Here is a 16954-nt window from a genome sequence, read left to right as displayed (position 1 = left end):
AAAGGACAGTGCCATACGCTCCAACCACCAACTTCTGGTGAGGCACCCTTGCTTGCAGATACCACATTACCACACCCACAGCTCCACCCCAGAATCCATAAAGCCTCCACAACAACAATGGGAGCTAAGCTTCCGAGCTCAGCAATTTCAGGATGCTGATGCCGTTTCTAGCTCAGACCTCTCAAACTACACGCCCTGTTGCGAGCTGTTTTGGGCTGCATCGCCGCCACCCGCCGCGGAATTTCGGCCGATGTCAGATCTTGATCTAGTTCTTGCTTGATCTTTATGCTTTTTTCCAAGTATATGCATATACCCAACTTTGAACTAAATCTTCCTGGTGCAGATTGTAGATGGTGGGGGACAAGAAGCAGGTCAATTCATTCCCCTCGCAGCGTATTTGGACCCAACAATGGCGCTCCATCTAGTGATACTGTGAAGAAAAGGTGCGGAACTCTTGTTCGAGCTAATGATTTACCTTGAGACCACAAAACTGAAATGTTCGTCCTCAGATTTACATGGCGTTATAGTAGTACACACGCTGACTTGGTAGCATTGGCAGAAAGATAGTGGAGCACATTATTCTGCTCAGAGCCAAGCCAAACATCTCAGATGCTGAAGAAAAGGACATGCTTGATTACTTATATACATCTCAGTATCAGATGAGAGGGATACTCACTGTGTCATTAGGTAAGGGACTTGCATCTATCTATTGATGGAAAATTCATTCGAGTACTGAACTGCACTTTGAATTTATATATTTGCAAACATGTGTCTCTTGGGTGCAGGCCGCATAGAGGGCCCTAATAGCGAGAGCTTCACGCATGCTGTATTCATGCGTTTCCAACAGAAAAAAGACATTGCAAAGTTCCAGAATAGCTCATACTATTTCAAAGTTCTCGACGAGCATGTGAAACCCGTTTCCTATGTACGCCTCACCGCGTAATCCTCCTTTCCAGTTCTTAGACCGTACTGATCTCATTGCATTGTGAGAGTCACTGCTTGGATAACTTACAGGGCTTGGTTTCTGTAGATTTTGAATCTGAGGTGGAAGATGACATTATCCCTCTCTTTCGGAGGGGCGAGGTAACGTAATTGACTGTCATCTTCCTCTTTTGCTTAGCATTGCATCTGATCTGAACATAATTTTTGCTTTGCTCAACAGGATTTCAACTACGGAGTCGAGTTTATGCTGTTGATATCTTTCCTGGAGACTGCATCCAGAGAGTCTGTGGAGGATGCATTAGCCCATCTTCAAAAGCTGATCATCCACTACAATTCTTTCATTGTTCAGGCAACCTCAGGTATGACAAAAAAGGGGTTTATTTTTCTTCTGCCGTCAGATTTCCAATATGACAATTAATTTGCAGTGCACCTTCTATCTTGATCTGCTTGAAAAATTGTAATTTGCACAAACTTTCCCCTGCATAATTTTTCCTTGGTCTGAAAGAACCAATCCTGATATTATATTTCAAAAAGCAGGTTGCTGTCTGGATCATATGGATAGTCTGTACAGTCACGCTGCAGTTATCCGTTTTCCATCAAGTAAGTTCTCCCTACATTTTGTTTTTGTTCCCTTTCAGAGTCCCTGAATTATATAGATGTATAGCAAAGCTAGATGACGGGGATCGTCGGCGGGGCCGATTACTACAATTTTCTTGTTTCCTGCAGTTGACGACTTCAAATTATTCAAGGAGAGCACGGAATACAAGGATGTAAGACTTCTGCATTTTCATCGATAGGAATTTGGGAGTCAGTTTTTTTTTTTTTTGAAAAGGGGGACTCCCCGGCCTCTGCATCAGAGTGATGCATACGGCCATCTTATTAACCAAATAAAGCAGTGCGAACATGGTTCCAAGGTCTCCAAAAGTAATGAAAAAGTAAAGAAAGCTCACACAGAGCCAAAACGGGCTAGAAACACCAACTAGCCATGAAAAGATGCCACAACCGGCTGGCTAAAACTAGGTAGGTAAACTAAATGCCTATCCTATTACATGACCGCCATCCAAACCGGTTGAAGATATCCCGAGCTACCATCTCCCAGCGGAAAGATCCAGTAACCAAATGCTCCCTGGCCTCCGTCGGGGTGAGTAGCGACCACGAACGGATCAGTGCCGTAGTTCGGAATATAACCTGCAAAAAGTGGATATATGATATTCTGTTAAAAACCAAATCATTTCTGCAAGTCCAGATAGTCCACATCAAAGCGCAAACACCAACCCGAATGTGTCTCGCTAAGTCAGGCTCAATCCCATTAAGCCATGTCCCAAATAATGCGTTAACAGAATTCGGTGGATTGATATTAAAAGCAATGTGGACCGTCTGCCAAAGTACTTTGGCCAACGGGCAATCAAAAAAGAGATGTTTGATTGTCTCATTCCGATCACAGAAACTACACCTAGTAGGTCCTGTCCAATTACGCTTTATCAAGTTGTCCTTGGTTAAAATAACTTGTTTATGGACAAACCACATAAACACTTTTATTTTCAAAGGAATTTGGGAGTCAGTAAATTCTGTTATTAATGGGTTTGGAAGAGGAATCTTGTTTCTATCATGGATGGAACAACAATAAGAGATTGACATAATTAAATAAGTGTTCTGAAAACTTGTTTCGCTTTTGTGTAACTTCAGCTCAACAACTTAGAACATTCAGAACCTTGAACCTTTTGGGGACCTAAAAAAGAACCTAGTAACTGTTGCAGTCTAAAAAATGATCAGAAAATATCATTTGGTGCATTTCCAAAACAGAAGCTGAAGCTAGTCTTACAGAATGATGATGATTTGTTGTCTAAAATCAGGAGACACAGAGTTCAACAACTCTGAAACTCCCTACCCATGACAGCAAGAATAATGCACAGCAAGCACCATACTCGATTTTGTCACAAATGCTTGATGAAGTTCCATTTTTAACAATTCCTTTGTGCCTGTCTTGTGAGGTGCAGATGTGGACATCCAAATTTCATCCGGTTACCGAGAGATGTCTCGAGCTGCATTTCGTCGTTGACCCCGTCGGCAACCAGCTGATGTAGATCCTGAGCCCTTGTGCTCTGAAACTGAACCTGAAATGGAACCTTGCCACATCCGAAAGAGAGTTCTTGTGTTGGTGTGCTGTGTGTGTCATCTCATGTTTCTTCGGCTTGGGCGATCTTCTGCCCATGTCCAGAGTGGGCTCCACGAGGCAGTGACTGATGAGCGATGTTGTAAGGTCTCTCTTCTTGTTCAGCACGGATGAATGTGTAGTGTTATAAGAAAAATGGATGTGTGTAGTCGGATATCCAGTAGGGCTCTAGGGAGCATTGGCTCCTGCACGCCAAAAAACATTTTTGCAAATGCCAAAAAAAAAATACTAAAATAAAATAAAAATGTAGTATATTTTTACGTCCAAATGTTATCTGCAAATGTTTAGGTGTAAAGCCTAAGCATTTTGATCTGTGCAGGAAAAAAGTAAGTTGAACGTCAAATTTTTCGCATTTCTTGACCACGTAACTTTGTTTTTAATATTGATGAAACACTATCGTTCTGGTTCGCATCAAAATTGTGAGTTGTCACACAAAAATATTAAAAAACATTGAAAAAGTTGCTACTCCCTCAATACATATTAGTTGAGCGACAATTAATAAGGATTGTTGCTGATTTCTTTATAAAATTGTACTAAATCAACAACCACTTATAAGGATCGTATGGAGTATTATTTTTTAACTTACTATTCATCGTTTCTTAATTTTATTCCTCGTATATAGTGGAATGTGAAATGCTCCCTGGAACCCAAAGGCCATGCCCGTGTATAGTGGAATGTGAAATTATCAACGAAACCATGCTGTTAGTACTTAAATTTCTACAAGTCAAAATTATTAATTGCTACAAAACTATAATAATTTTTGGGAGGAAATATCATTTAATCACGGTACTGCTTTCTAAAACTATTGCTCCAAAAACTAAGTAGTGACATAAAATTGTTTCTTAATTTTATTCCTCGTATATAGGGTTACATGTTAGAATAATCCAAGACGCATAATCGATCATCCGAGAAATAAACAATCACACGAGATAGGACACCAAGATTTGTTAACAAGGTTCACCGAACATCAGCTACATCCTCGGGGCATGAGTACGGGTGCTCCTCTCCTTGACACCGTCACAATACCCCGGCCGCCGACACACGCCGTCAGCTTCTTATGCGTGCCTATGCTATTATGTTGGCATAAGTTACATCGTGTATCTACCCCCATATTATATATGTCACGACCCAGTCCCGAGAGATGCCCCAAATCTCTGCGTTTACTGTGCCAGTCTCTGGATCAATAGCTGACACGCACAGTCAACAATGAAATACCAAAAATACATTACATGTCATAGTATTCCATCGCAGATCTAGTCTCTTTTATGCCTGACATGCTTAGCTCATGAGCTAACTTAGAACAATCATGCAACGGAGGTAATATTCTAGTCTTGTGGCATCCATCCACTCATAGGCAAGAGCTGAGTATAGCATCGTAACCCGAATTCGTATCACTCCTTCGACATGGAAATTCCTGGAACATGATATGTTGCAGCCACAAGGGTCAATACGATGAATGTATTGGCAAGTTTCACGAGGATATGCTGAACTGAAATAAACATGCTACTTGGTGTAAGCCTGATTCCCATTTTGCTAACAGATCTCAGTAGAGTTGCTCAAAAGTTGTCTATAACCAGGGAAACGGCTAATCATGATCAGTTTTATGCACTCTGCAGAGGTTTGTCTACATTACCCATGATTCCGAATCACACCCTTCTACTACTAAACTTCACTTGTGAAGTAGCTAGGTAGACCAAGATGCTTTTGGGAGGCGGTAACCCACGCCCAATGGTAGACCCAGTCAACCTACATGCAAAAATCTACACCAGCTGGTCATGTCATAGGGGTTCCCACAACTTACTTGGTCAAGACATAACCCATACTGACTCATGGTTACACATAGTAGCTACTCAACCTTGAACTTGTGCAATCCCTTTGAGCCTGGGCGGTCACCCATTGGTGAGCTCCTCCTGCAGGTAAATCATAGACATGGGCTTGCGGGAATCACCCCAGTTTCCCATCAAAGAATATTGATGACCCACAAGTATAGGGGATCAATCGTAGTCCTTTCGATAAGTAAGAGTGTCGAACCCAACGAGGAACAGAAGGAAATGACAAGTGGTTTTTGGCAAGGTATTTTCTGCAAACACTGAAATAGTCGGTAACAGGTAGTTTGATAGCAAGATAATTTGTAACGGACGAGTAACAATAACGGTAAATAAAGTGCAGGAAGGTATCCCAATCCTTTTGTGGCAAAGGACAGGCCAAAACAGTCTCTTATAATAAGCAAAGTGTTCTTGAGGGCACACGAGAATTTCATCTAGTCACTTCCATCATGTTGGTTTGATTCACATTCGCTACTGATAATTTGATATGTGGGTGGACCGGTGCTTGGGTGTTGTTCTTACTTGAACAAACCTCCCACTTATGATTAACCCCCTTGCAAGAATCCGCAACTACGAGAAAGGTATTAAGATAAAATCTAACCATAGAATTAAACATTTGGATCCAAATCGGTCCCTTACGAAGTAGCGCATTGAAGGAAATATGCCCTAGAGGCAATAATAAAGTTGTTATTTATATTTACTTATATCATGATAAATGTTTATTATTCATGTTAGAATTGTATTAACCGGAAACTTAATACATGTGTGAATACATAGACAAAACAAAGTGTCCCTAGTATGCCTCTACTTGACTAGCTCGTTAATCAAAGATGGTTAAGTTTCCCAACCATAGACATGTGTTTTCATTCGATGAACGAGATCACATCATTAGGAGAATGATGTGATGGACAAGACCCATCCGTTAGCCTAGCATAATGATTGTTAAGTTTTATTCCTATTGCTTTCTTCATGACTTATACATATTCCTTTGACTATGAGATTATGCAACTCCCGAATACCGGAGGAACGCCTTGTGTGCTATCAAACATCACAACGTAACTGGATGATTATAAAGATGCTCTACAGGTGTCTCCAAAGGTGTTTGTTGGGTTGACATAGATCGAGATTAGGATTTGTCACTCTGAGTATCGGAGAGGTATCTCTGGGCCCTCTCGGTAATGCACATCATGATAAACCTTGCAAGCAATGTAACTAATGAATTAGTTGTGGGATGATGTATTACGGAACGAGTAAAGAGACTTGCCGGTAACGAGATTGAACTAGGTATGAGGATACCGACGATCGAATCTCGGGCAAGTAACATACCGATGACAAAGGGAATAACGTATGTTGTCATTGCGGTTTGAACAATAAAGATCTTCATAAAATATGTAGGAACCAACATGAGCATCCCGGTTCCGCTGTTGGTTATTGATCAGAGATGTGTCACGGTCATGTCTACATAGTTCTCGAACCCGTAGGGTCTGCACGCTTAACGTTCGATGACGATTTGTATTATGAGTTATGTGTTTTGGTGACCGAAGATTCTTCGGAGTCCCTGATGAGATCACGGACATGACGAGGAGTCCCGAAATGGTCGAGAGGTAAAGATTGATATATTGGACGATAGTATTCGGACACCGAAATGGTTCCGGAGTGTTCGGGTATTTTTCTGAGTACCGGGAGGTTACCGGAACCCCCCGGGAAAGTAATGGGCCAACATGGGCCATAGGGGAGAGAGAGGGGAGCCCACAAGGGGTGGCGCGCACCCCCCATGGGTTGTCCGAATTGGACAAGGGGAAGGGGGCGTGCCCCCGCCCCTTTCCTTCTCCCTCTCCCTCTCCTTCCATTTTCCCCTCTGAAAGAAAGGAAAGGGGGGCCCGACAATGACTAGGAGTCCTAGTCGCCCCCCACTTGGGCGCGCCCCTAGGGCTGGCCTCCTCCCCTCCTCCTTTATATACGGGGGCAGGGGGCACCCCAAAGCACATCAATTGTTCTCTTAGCCGTGTGCGGTGCCCCCCTCCACAGTTTACTCCTCCGGTCATATTGTCGTAGTGCTGAGGCGAAGCCCTGCGCGGATCACATCACCATCACCATCACCACGACGTCGTGCTAACGAAACTCTCCCTCGACACTTTGCTGGATCAAGAGTTCGGGGGACGTCATCGAGATGAACGTGTGCTGAGCTCAGAGGTGTTGTATGTTCGGTGCTTGATCGGTTGGATCACGAAGACGTTCGACTACATCAACCGCATTAAGTTAACACTTCCGCTTTCGGTCTACGAGGGTACGTGGACACACTCCCCCCCTCTCGTTGCTATGCATCTCCTAGATAGATCTTGCGTGATCGTAGGAATTTTTTTGAAATTGCATGCTACATTCCCCTACAGTGGCATTCGAGCCAGGTCTATGCGTAGATGATATGCATGAGTAGAACACAAAGAGTTGTGGGCGATCATAGTCATACTGCTTACCACCAACATCTTATTTTGATTCGGCGGTATTGTTGGATGAAGTAGCCCGGACCAACCTTACATGACCACGTTCATGAGACCGGTTCCACCGACAGACAACTTGTTTTGCATAAAGGTGGCTGGCGGGTGTCTATTTCTCCAACTTTAGTTGAATCAAATTTGACTACGATCGGTCCTTTTTGAAGGTTAAAACAACATACTTGATGAAAAACCATTGTGGTTTTGATGCGTAGGTAAGAACGGTTCTTACTAGAAGCCCATAGCAGCCACGTAAAACTTGCAACAACAAAGTAGAGGACGTCTAACTTGTTTTTGCAGGGCATATTGTGATGGGATATGGTCAAGACATGATGAGATATACGTTATTGTATGAGATGATCATGTTTTGTAAAAGTTATTGGCAACTGGCAGGAGCCTTATGGTTGTCGCTTTATTGTATGAAATGCAATCACCATGTAATTGCTTTACTTTATCACTATGCGTTAGCGATAGTTGTAGAAGTAATAGTTGGCGAGCCAACAATGATGCTATGATGGAGATCATGGTGTCAAGCCGGTAATGATGGAGATCATGATGGTGCTTTGGAGATGAAGATCAAAGGCACAAGATGATGATGGCCATATCATGTCACATATTTTGATTGCATGTGATGTTTATCTTTTATGCATCTTATTTTGCTTAAGTACGGCGGTAGCATTATAAGATGATCAGTCACTAAAATTGCAAGGTATAAGTGTTCTCCCTGAGTATGCACTGTTGCGACAGTTCGTCGTGCTGAGACACCATGTGATGATCGGGTGTGATAAGCTCTACGTTCACATACAACGGGTGCAAGACAATTTTGCACGTGCAGAATACTCGGGTTAAACTTGACGAGCCTAGCATGTATAAACATGGCCTCGGAACACTAAGACCGGAAGGTTGAACATGAATCATATATATAGTAGATATGATCAACGTAGAGATGTTCACCATTGAAAACTACTCCATCTCATGTGATGATCAGACATGGTTTAGTTGATATGGATCACGTGATCATTTAGATGACTCAAGAGATGTCTATCTAAGTGGGAGTTCTTTAGTAATATGATTAATTAATCTTAAATTTATCATGAACTTAGTCCTGATAGTTTTTGCATATCTATGTTGTAGATCAATGGCCCGTGCTACCGTTCCCTTGAATTTTAATGCATTCCTAGAGAAAGCTAAGTTGAAAGATGATGGTAGCAACTACACGGACTGGGTCCGTAACTTGAGGATTATCCTCATTTCTTCAGAGAAGAATTACTTCCTTGATGCACCGCTAGGCGTAAGGCCTACTGCAGGAGCAACTCCCGATGTTATGAACGTCTGGCAAGCTAAATCTGATGACTACTCGATAGTTCAGTGTGCCATGCTTTATGGCTTAGAATCGGGACTTCAAAGACGTTTTGAACATCATGGAGCATATGAGATGTTCCAAGAGTTGAAGTTAATATTTCAAGCAAGTGCCCGAGTTGAGAGATATGAAGTCTCCAACAAGTTCTATAGCTGCAAGATGGAGGAGAATAGTTATGTCAGTGAACACATACTCAGAATGTCTGGGTACCATAACCACTTGACTCAGCTGGGAGTTAATCTTCCGGATGATAGTGTCATTAACAGAGTTCTTCAATCACTGCCACCAAGCTACAATGGCTTCGTGATGAACTATAATATGCAAGGGATGAACAAGACGATTCCCGAGCTCTTCGCAATGCTTAAGGCTGTGGAGGTAGAAATTAAGAAGGAGCATCAAGTGTTGATGGTTAACAAGACCACTAGTTTCAAGAAAAAGGGCAACTGAAAGAAGGGGAACTTCAAGAAGAATAGCAAGCAAGTTGCTGCTCCCGGGAAGAAGCCCAAGTCAGGACCTAAGCCTGAAACTGAGTGCTTCTACTGCAAAGGGACTGGTCACTGGAAGCGGAACTTCCCCAAGTATTTGGCGGATAAGAAGGATGGCAAAGTGAAAGGTATATTTGATATACATGTTATTGATGTGTACCTTACTAATGCTCATAGTAGCGCCTGGGTATTTGATACTAGTTCTGTTGCTCATATTTGCAACTCGAAATAGGGGCTACAGATTAAACGAAGATTGGCTAAGGACGAGGTGACGATGCGCGTCGAAAATGGTTCCAAGGTCGATGTGATTGCCGTCGGCATGCTACCTCTACATCTATCTTCAGGACTAGTTTTAGACGTGAATAATCGTTATTTGGTGCCAGCATTCAGCATGAACGTTATATCTGGATCTTGCTTGATGCGAGACGGTTATTCATTTAAATCAGAGAATAATGGTTGTTCTATTTATATGAGTAATATCTTTTATGGTCATGCACCCTGGATGAGTGGTCTATTTTTGTTGAATCTCGATCGTGGTGATACACATATTCATAATATTGATGAAAAAGATGCAAAGTTAATAATGATAGTGCAACTTATTTGTGGCACTGCCGTTTAGGTCATATTGGTATAAAGCGCATGAAGAAACTTCATGCAGATGGGCTTTTGGAATCACTTGATGCTTGCGAACCATGCCTCATGGGCAAGATGACTAAGACTCCGTTCTCTGTAACAATGGAGTGAGCCACTGACTTATTGGAAATAACACATACTGATGTATGCGGTCCGAGGAGTGTTGAGGCTCGCGGCGGGTATCGTTATTTTCTGACCATCACAGATGATTTGAGCAGATATGGGTATATCTACTTGATGAAATATATGTATGAAACATTTGAAAAGTTCAAAGAATTTCAGAGTGAAGTGGAAAATCATCATAACAAGAAAATAAAGTTTCTACGATCTGATCGCGGAGGCGAATATTTGAGTTACGAGTTTGGTCTTCATTTAAAACGATGTGGAATAGTTTCACAACTCACGCCACCTGGAACACCACAACGTAATGGTGTGTCCGAACGTCATACCGTACTTTATTAGATATGGTGCGATGTATGATGTCTCTTACCGATTTACCACTATCGTTTTGGGGTTATGCATTAGAGACAAATGCATTCACGTTAAATAGGGCACCATCTAAATCCATTGAGATGACACCTTATGAACTTTGGTTTGGCAAGAAACCGAAGCTGTCGTTTCTTAAAGTTTGGGTTTGCGATGCTTACGTGAAAAATCTTCAGCCTGATAAGCTCGAACCCAAATCGGAGAAGTGCGTCTTCATAGGATACCCAAAAGAAACTGTTGGGTACACCTTCTATCATAGATCCGAAGGCAAGATATTTGTTGCTAAGAACGGATCCTTTCTAGAGAAGGAGTTTCTCTCGAAAGAAGTGAGTGGGAGGAAAGTAGAATTTGATGAGGTAGTTGTACCTTCTCTCAAATTGGAAAGTAGTTCATCACATAAATCAGTTCCAATGATGCCTACACTAATTAGTGACGAAGCTAATGATGATGGCCATGAAACTTCAGATCAATTTACTACCGAACCTTGTAGGTCAAACAGAGTACGTTCCGCACCAGAGTGGTATGGTAATCCTATTCTGGAAGTCATGTTACTAGACCATGACGAACCTATGAACTATGAGGAAGCGATGATGAGCCCAGATTCCGCAAAATGGCTTGAGGCCATGAAATCTGAGATGGGATCCATGTATGAGAACAAAGTATGGACTTTGGTTGACTTGCCCGATGATCGGAAAGCCATAGAGAATAAATGTATCTTCAAGAAGAAGACTGCCGTTGATGGTAATGTTACTATCTACAGAGCTTGACTTGTTGTGAAAGGTTTTCGACAAGTTCAAGGAGTTGACTATGATGAGACCTTCTCACCCGTAGCGATGCTTAAGTCTGTCCGAATCATGTTAGCAATTGCTGCATTTTATGATTATGAAATTTGGCAAATGGACATCAAAACTGCATTCCTTAATGAGTTTCTTAAAGAAGAGTTGTATATGATGCAACCAGAAGGTTTTGTCGATCCTAAAGGTGCTAACAATGTGTGCAAGCTCCAGCGATCCATTTATGGACTGGTGCAAGCCTCTCGGAGTTGGAATATACGCTTTGATAGTGCGATCAAAGCATATGGTTTTATACATACTTTTGGAGAAGCTTGTATTTACAAGAAAGTGAGTGGGAGCTCTGTAGCATTTCTAATATTATATGTGGATGACATATTGTTGATTGGAAATGATATAGAATTTCTGGATAGCACAAAAGGATACTTGAATAAGAATTTTTCAATGAAAGACCTCAGTGAAGCTGCTTATATATTGGGCATCAAGATCTATAGAGATAGATCAGGACGCTTAACTGGACCTTCACAAAGCACATACCTTGATAAAGTTTTGAAGAAGTTCAAAATGGATCAGTCAAAGAAAGGGTTCTTGCCTGTGTTACAAGGTGTGAAGTGGATTCAGACTCAATGCCCGACCACTGCAGAAGATAGAGAGAAAGTGAAAGTCATTCCCTATGCCTCTGCTACCTCTTGAGCTTGCGTTGGTTTTCCCCGAAGAGGAAGGGATGATGCAGCAGAGTAGCGTAAGTATTTCTCTCAGTTTTTGAGAACCAAGGTATTAATCCAGTAGGAGGCCACACTCAAGTCCCTGTACCTACACAAAACGATAGCTACTCGCAACCAACGCGATTAGGGGTTGTCAATCCCTTCACGGTCACTTACAAGAGTGAGATCTGATAGATATAATATTTTTGGTATAAAGATGCAAAGTAAAAAGTAAAGGCAAAGTAAAAAGCAAAACAAGATTAAAGTGATGGAGATTAATATGATGAGAATAGACCCGGGGGCCATAGGTTTCACTAGTGGCTTCTCTCAAGAGCATAAGTATTCTACGGCGGGTGAACAAATTACTGTTGAGCAATTGACAGAATTGAGCATAGTTATGAGAATATCTAGGCATGATCATGTATATAGGCATCACGTCCGTGACAAGTAGACCGAAACGATTCTGCATCTACTACTTTACTCCACTCATCGCCCGCTATCCAGCATGCATCTAGAGTATTAAGTTAAAAACAGAGTAACGCTTTAAGCAAGATGACATGATGTAGAGAGATAAATTCATGCAATATGAAATAAACCCCGTATTGTTATCCTCAATGGCAACGATGCAATACGTGCCTTGCTGCCCCTTCTGTCACTGGGAAAGGACACCGCAAGATCGAACCCAAAGCTGAGCACTTCTCCCATGGCAAGAACTACCAATCTAGTTGGCCAAACCAAACGGATAATTCGAAGAGACTTGCAAAGATAACCAATCATACATAAAAGAATTCAGAGAAGATTCAAATATTATTCATAGATAGACTTGATCATAAACCCAAAATTCATCGATCTCAACAAACACACCTCAAAAAGAAGATTACATCGAACAGATCTCCACAAGAGAGGGGGAGAACTTTGTATTGAGATCCAAAAAGAGATAAGAAGCCATCTAGCTACTAACTATGAACCCGAAGGTCTGAGGTAAACTACTCACACTTCATCAGAGAGGCTATGATGATGTAGAAGCCCTCTGTGATGACGGCCCTCTCCGGTGGAGCTCCAGAACAGGCCCCAAGATGGGATCTCGTGTATACAGAAAGTTGCGGCGGTGGAATTAGGTTTTTGGCTCCTGTTCTAATCGTTTGGGGGTACATAGGTATATATAGGAGGAAGGAGTACGCGGTGGAGCTTCGAGGTGTTGGGGAATGTAGTAATTTCAAAAATTTCCTACACACACGCATGATCATGGTGATGCATAGCAACGAGAGGGGAGAGTTTTGTCTACATACCCTTGTAGACCGTTTGCGGAAGCGTTATATCAACGCGGTTGATGTAGTCGTACGTCTTCACGATCCGACCGATCCAAGTACCGAAAGCACGGCACCTCCAAGTTCTGCACACGTTCGGCTCGGTGACGTCCTTGCCTTCTCGATCCAGCAAGAGGGGCGAAGTAGTAGATGAGTTCCGGCAGCACGACGGCGTGGTGACGGTGTTGGTGAAGAACAATCTCCACAGGGCTTCGCCTAAGCACTATGAAAATAGGACGGAGGATAAACTAGAGGGGACGGGGTTGCGGGCACACGACTTGGTGTTTCTTGATGTTTCTTGGGTGCTAGCCCTACCCCTCTATTTATATGTTGAGCCTTGGGGTCGAAACTTGGAGTAAAAGCATCCATAAAGTCGGTTTTACCCGAAAGGCAAGAGTCCTTCTCGGACTCCAGGGCCAGACGCCAGGGTTCCCGGCGTCTGGACCCTGGCGTCTGGCCCCTGGACTCCGCAAAACTTCCTTTTGCGCTTTCCAAAAACCTTGTGGGCTTTCCCCTTTGGCCCAAATAAAGTGTTCTCGTACCCAAACATTTCGGGAAACATCCGGAACCCCTTCCGGTGAATTCCGGAACCCTTCCGGTGACCAAACACTATTATCCCATGTATCAAACTTTGTCTCCGGACCATTCCGGAGTTTCTCGTCATGTCCGTGATCTCATCCCGGACTCCGAACAACATTCGGTCACCAACATACATAACTCATATAGTACTATATCGTCAACGAACATTAAGCGTGCGGACCCTACGGGTTCGAGAACTATGTAGACATGACCGAGACACCTCTCTGGTCAATAACCAATAGCGGGACCTGGATGCCGATATTGGCTCCTACATATTCTATGAAGATCTTTATCGGTCAGACCGCATAACAACATACGTCGTTCCCTTTGTCATCGGTATGTTACTTGCCCGAGATTCGATCGTCGGTATCTCAATACCTAGTTCAATCTCGTTACCGGCAAGTCTCTTTACTCGTTCCGTAATACATCATCCCGCAACTAACTCATTAGTTGCAATGCTTGCAAGGCTTATAGTGATGTGCATTACCGAGTGGGCCCAGAGATACCTCTCCGACAATCGGAGTGACAAATCCTAATCTCGAAATACGCCAACCCAACAAGTACCTTCGGAGACACCTGTAGAGCACCTTTATGATCACCCAGTTACGTTGTGACGTTTGGTAGCACACAAAGTGTTCCTCCGGTAAACGGGAATTGCATAATCTCATAGTCATAGGAACATGTATAAGTCATGAAGAAAGCAATAGCAACAAACTAAACGATCAAGTGATAAGGTACCGGAATGGGTCAAGTCAATCACATCATTCTCCTAATGATGTGATCCCGTTAATCAAATGACAACTCATGTCTATGGTTAGGAAACATAACCATCTTTGATCAACGAGCTAGTCAAGTAGAGGCATACTAGTGACACTCTGTTTGTCTATGTATTCACACATGTATTATGTTTCTGGTTAATACAATTCTAGCATGAATAATAAACATTTATCATGATATAAGGAAATAAATAATAACTTTATTATTGCCTCTAGGGCATATTTCCTTCAATCTCCCACTTGCACTAGAGTCAATAATCTAGTTCACATCGCCATGTGATTTAATACCAATAGTTCACATCACCATGTGATTAACACCCATAGTTCACATCGACATGTGACTTATACCCAAAGGGTTTACTAGAGTCAATAATCTAGTTCGCGTCGCTATGTGATTAACACCCAAAGAGTACTAACGTGTGATCATGTTTTGCTTGTGAGAGAAGTTTAGTCAACGGGTCTGTCACATTCAGATCCGTAAGTATTTTGCAAATTTCTATGTCAACAATGCTCTGCACGGAGCTACTCTAGCTAATTGCTCCCACTTTCAATATGTATCCACATTGACACTTAGAGTCATCTGGATCAGTGTCAAAACTTGCATCGACGTAACCCTTTATGACGAACCTTTTGTCACCTCCATAATCGAGAAACATATCCTTACTCCAGTAAGGATAATTTTGACCAATGTCCAGTGATCTACTCCTAGATCACTACTGTACTCCCTTGCCAAACTCAGGGCAGGGTATACAATAGGTCTGGTACACAGCATGGCATACTTTATAGAACCTATGGCTGAGGCATTGGGAATGACTTTCATTCTCTTTCTATCTTCTGCCGTGGTCGGGCTTTGAGTCTTACTCAATTTCACACCTTTGTAACACAGGCAAGAACTCCTTCTTTGACTGTTCCATTTTGAACTACTTCAAAATCTTGTCAAGGTATGTAATCATTGAAAAACTTATCAAGCGTCTTAATCTATCTGTATAGATCTTGATGCTCAATATGCAAGCAGCTTCACCGAGGTCTTTCTTTGAAAAACTCCTTTCAAACATTCCTTTATGCTTTGTAGAATAACTCTACATTATCTCCGATCAACAATATGTCATACATATACTTATCAGAAATGTTGTAGTGCTCCCACTCACTTTCTTGTAAAAACAGGCTTCACCGCAAGTCTGTATAAAACTATATGCTTTGATCAACTTATCAAAGCGTATATTCCAACTCCGAGATGCTTGCACCAGTCCATAGATGGATCGCTGGAGCTTGCATATTTTGTTAGTACCTTTAGGATTGACAAAACTTTCTTGTTGCATCATATACAACTCTTCTTTAATAAATCCATTAAGGAATGCAGTTTTGTTTATCCATTTGCCAGATTTCATAAAATGCGGCAATTGCTAACATGATTCGGACAGACTTAAGCATAGATACGAGTGAGAAACTCTCATCGTAGTCAACACCTTGAACTTGTCGAAAACCTTTTTGTGACAATTCTAGCTTTGTAGATAGTAACACTACTATTAGCGTCCGCCCTCCTCTTGAAGACCCATTTAATCTCAATGGCTCGCCGATCAATGGTCAAGTCAATCAAAGTCCATACTTTGTTCTCATACATGAATCTCATCTCAGATTTCATGGCCTCAAGCCATTTCGCGGAATCTGGGCTCATCATCGCTTCCTCATAGTTCATAGGCTCGTCATGGTCAAGTAACATGACCTCCAGAATAGGATTACCGTAACACTCTGGTGCGGATCTCACTCTGGTTTACCTACGAGGTTCTGTAGTAACTTGATCTGAAGTTACATGATTATCATCATTAGCTTCCTCACTAATTGGTGTAGTAGTCACAGGAACAGATTTCTGTGATGAACTACTTTCCAATAAGGGAGCAGGTACAGTTACCTCATCAAGTTCTACTTTCCTCCCACACACTTCTTTTGAGAGAAACTCCTTCTCTAGAAAGGATACATTCAAAGCAACGAATAACTTGCCTTCGGATCTGTGATAGAAGGTGTACCCAACATTTTCTTTTGGGTATCCTATGAAGACGCACTTCTCCGATTTGGGTTTGAGCTTATCAGGTTGAAACCTTTTCACATAAGCATTGCAACCTCAAACTTTAAGAAACGATAGCTTAGGTTTCTTGCCAAACCATAGTTCATACGATGTCGTCTCAACGGATTTAGATGGTGCCCTATTTAACGTGAATGCAGCTGTCACTAATGCATAACCCCAAAACGATAGTGGTAGATCGGTAAGAAACATCATAGATCGCACCATATCTAATAAAGTACGGTTATGACGTTCGGACATACCATTACACCGTGGTGTTCCAGGTGGCGTGAGTAGTGAAACTATTTCACATTGTTTTTAACTGAAGGCCAAACTCGTAA

The 16954-nt window shown here is 42.1% G+C and overlaps 1 protein-coding gene across 2 annotated transcripts; it reads left to right on the top strand.

Moving 5' to 3' along the window:
* Positions 1-16: 16 nt before the first annotated feature.
* Positions 17-3383, top strand: LOC119300002. 2 transcript variants are annotated; one of them, XM_037577092.1, is made up of 9 exons: positions 17-252; positions 344-443; positions 560-687; positions 786-925; positions 1015-1083; positions 1163-1301; positions 1480-1542; positions 1607-1712; positions 2940-3383. In XM_037577092.1, exons 1-9 carry the CDS (start codon positions 153-155, stop codon positions 3019-3021), a joined length of 927 nt encoding a protein of 308 aa, XP_037432989.1. In that variant the 5' UTR covers positions 17-152; the 3' UTR covers positions 3022-3383. The 2 variants fall into 2 exon arrangements, with proteins under 2 accessions (XP_037432989.1, XP_037432990.1); XM_037577093.1 differs by having other exon boundaries at positions 19-252; positions 1669-1712.
* The last annotated feature ends 13571 nt before the right edge of the window (positions 3384-16954 follow it).

This window comes from Triticum dicoccoides, chromosome 5A (genome assembly GCF_002162155.2).
Source record: "Triticum dicoccoides isolate Atlit2015 ecotype Zavitan chromosome 5A, WEW_v2.0, whole genome shotgun sequence".
Classification (NCBI taxonomy): domain Eukaryota; kingdom Viridiplantae; phylum Streptophyta; class Magnoliopsida; order Poales; family Poaceae; genus Triticum; species Triticum dicoccoides.
Note: the sequence above shows the minus strand (reverse complement) of the source record. Positions and strands in the feature narration are given on the sequence as shown.

Excerpts from the sequence above, each read along its gene's own strand:
- LOC119300002 (XM_037577092.1), top strand. The coding sequence starts at position 153 with ATGCTGATGCCGTTTCTAGCTCAGACCTCTCAAACTACACGCCCTGTT. Across the intron at positions 1,302-1,479 it reads CATTGTTCAGGCAACCTCAG|GTTGCTGTCTGGATCATATG; the intron begins GTATGACAAAAA and ends TTCAAAAAGCAG. Across the intron at positions 1,543-1,606 it reads AGTTATCCGTTTTCCATCAA|CAAAGCTAGATGACGGGGAT; the intron begins GTAAGTTCTCCC and ends ATAGATGTATAG.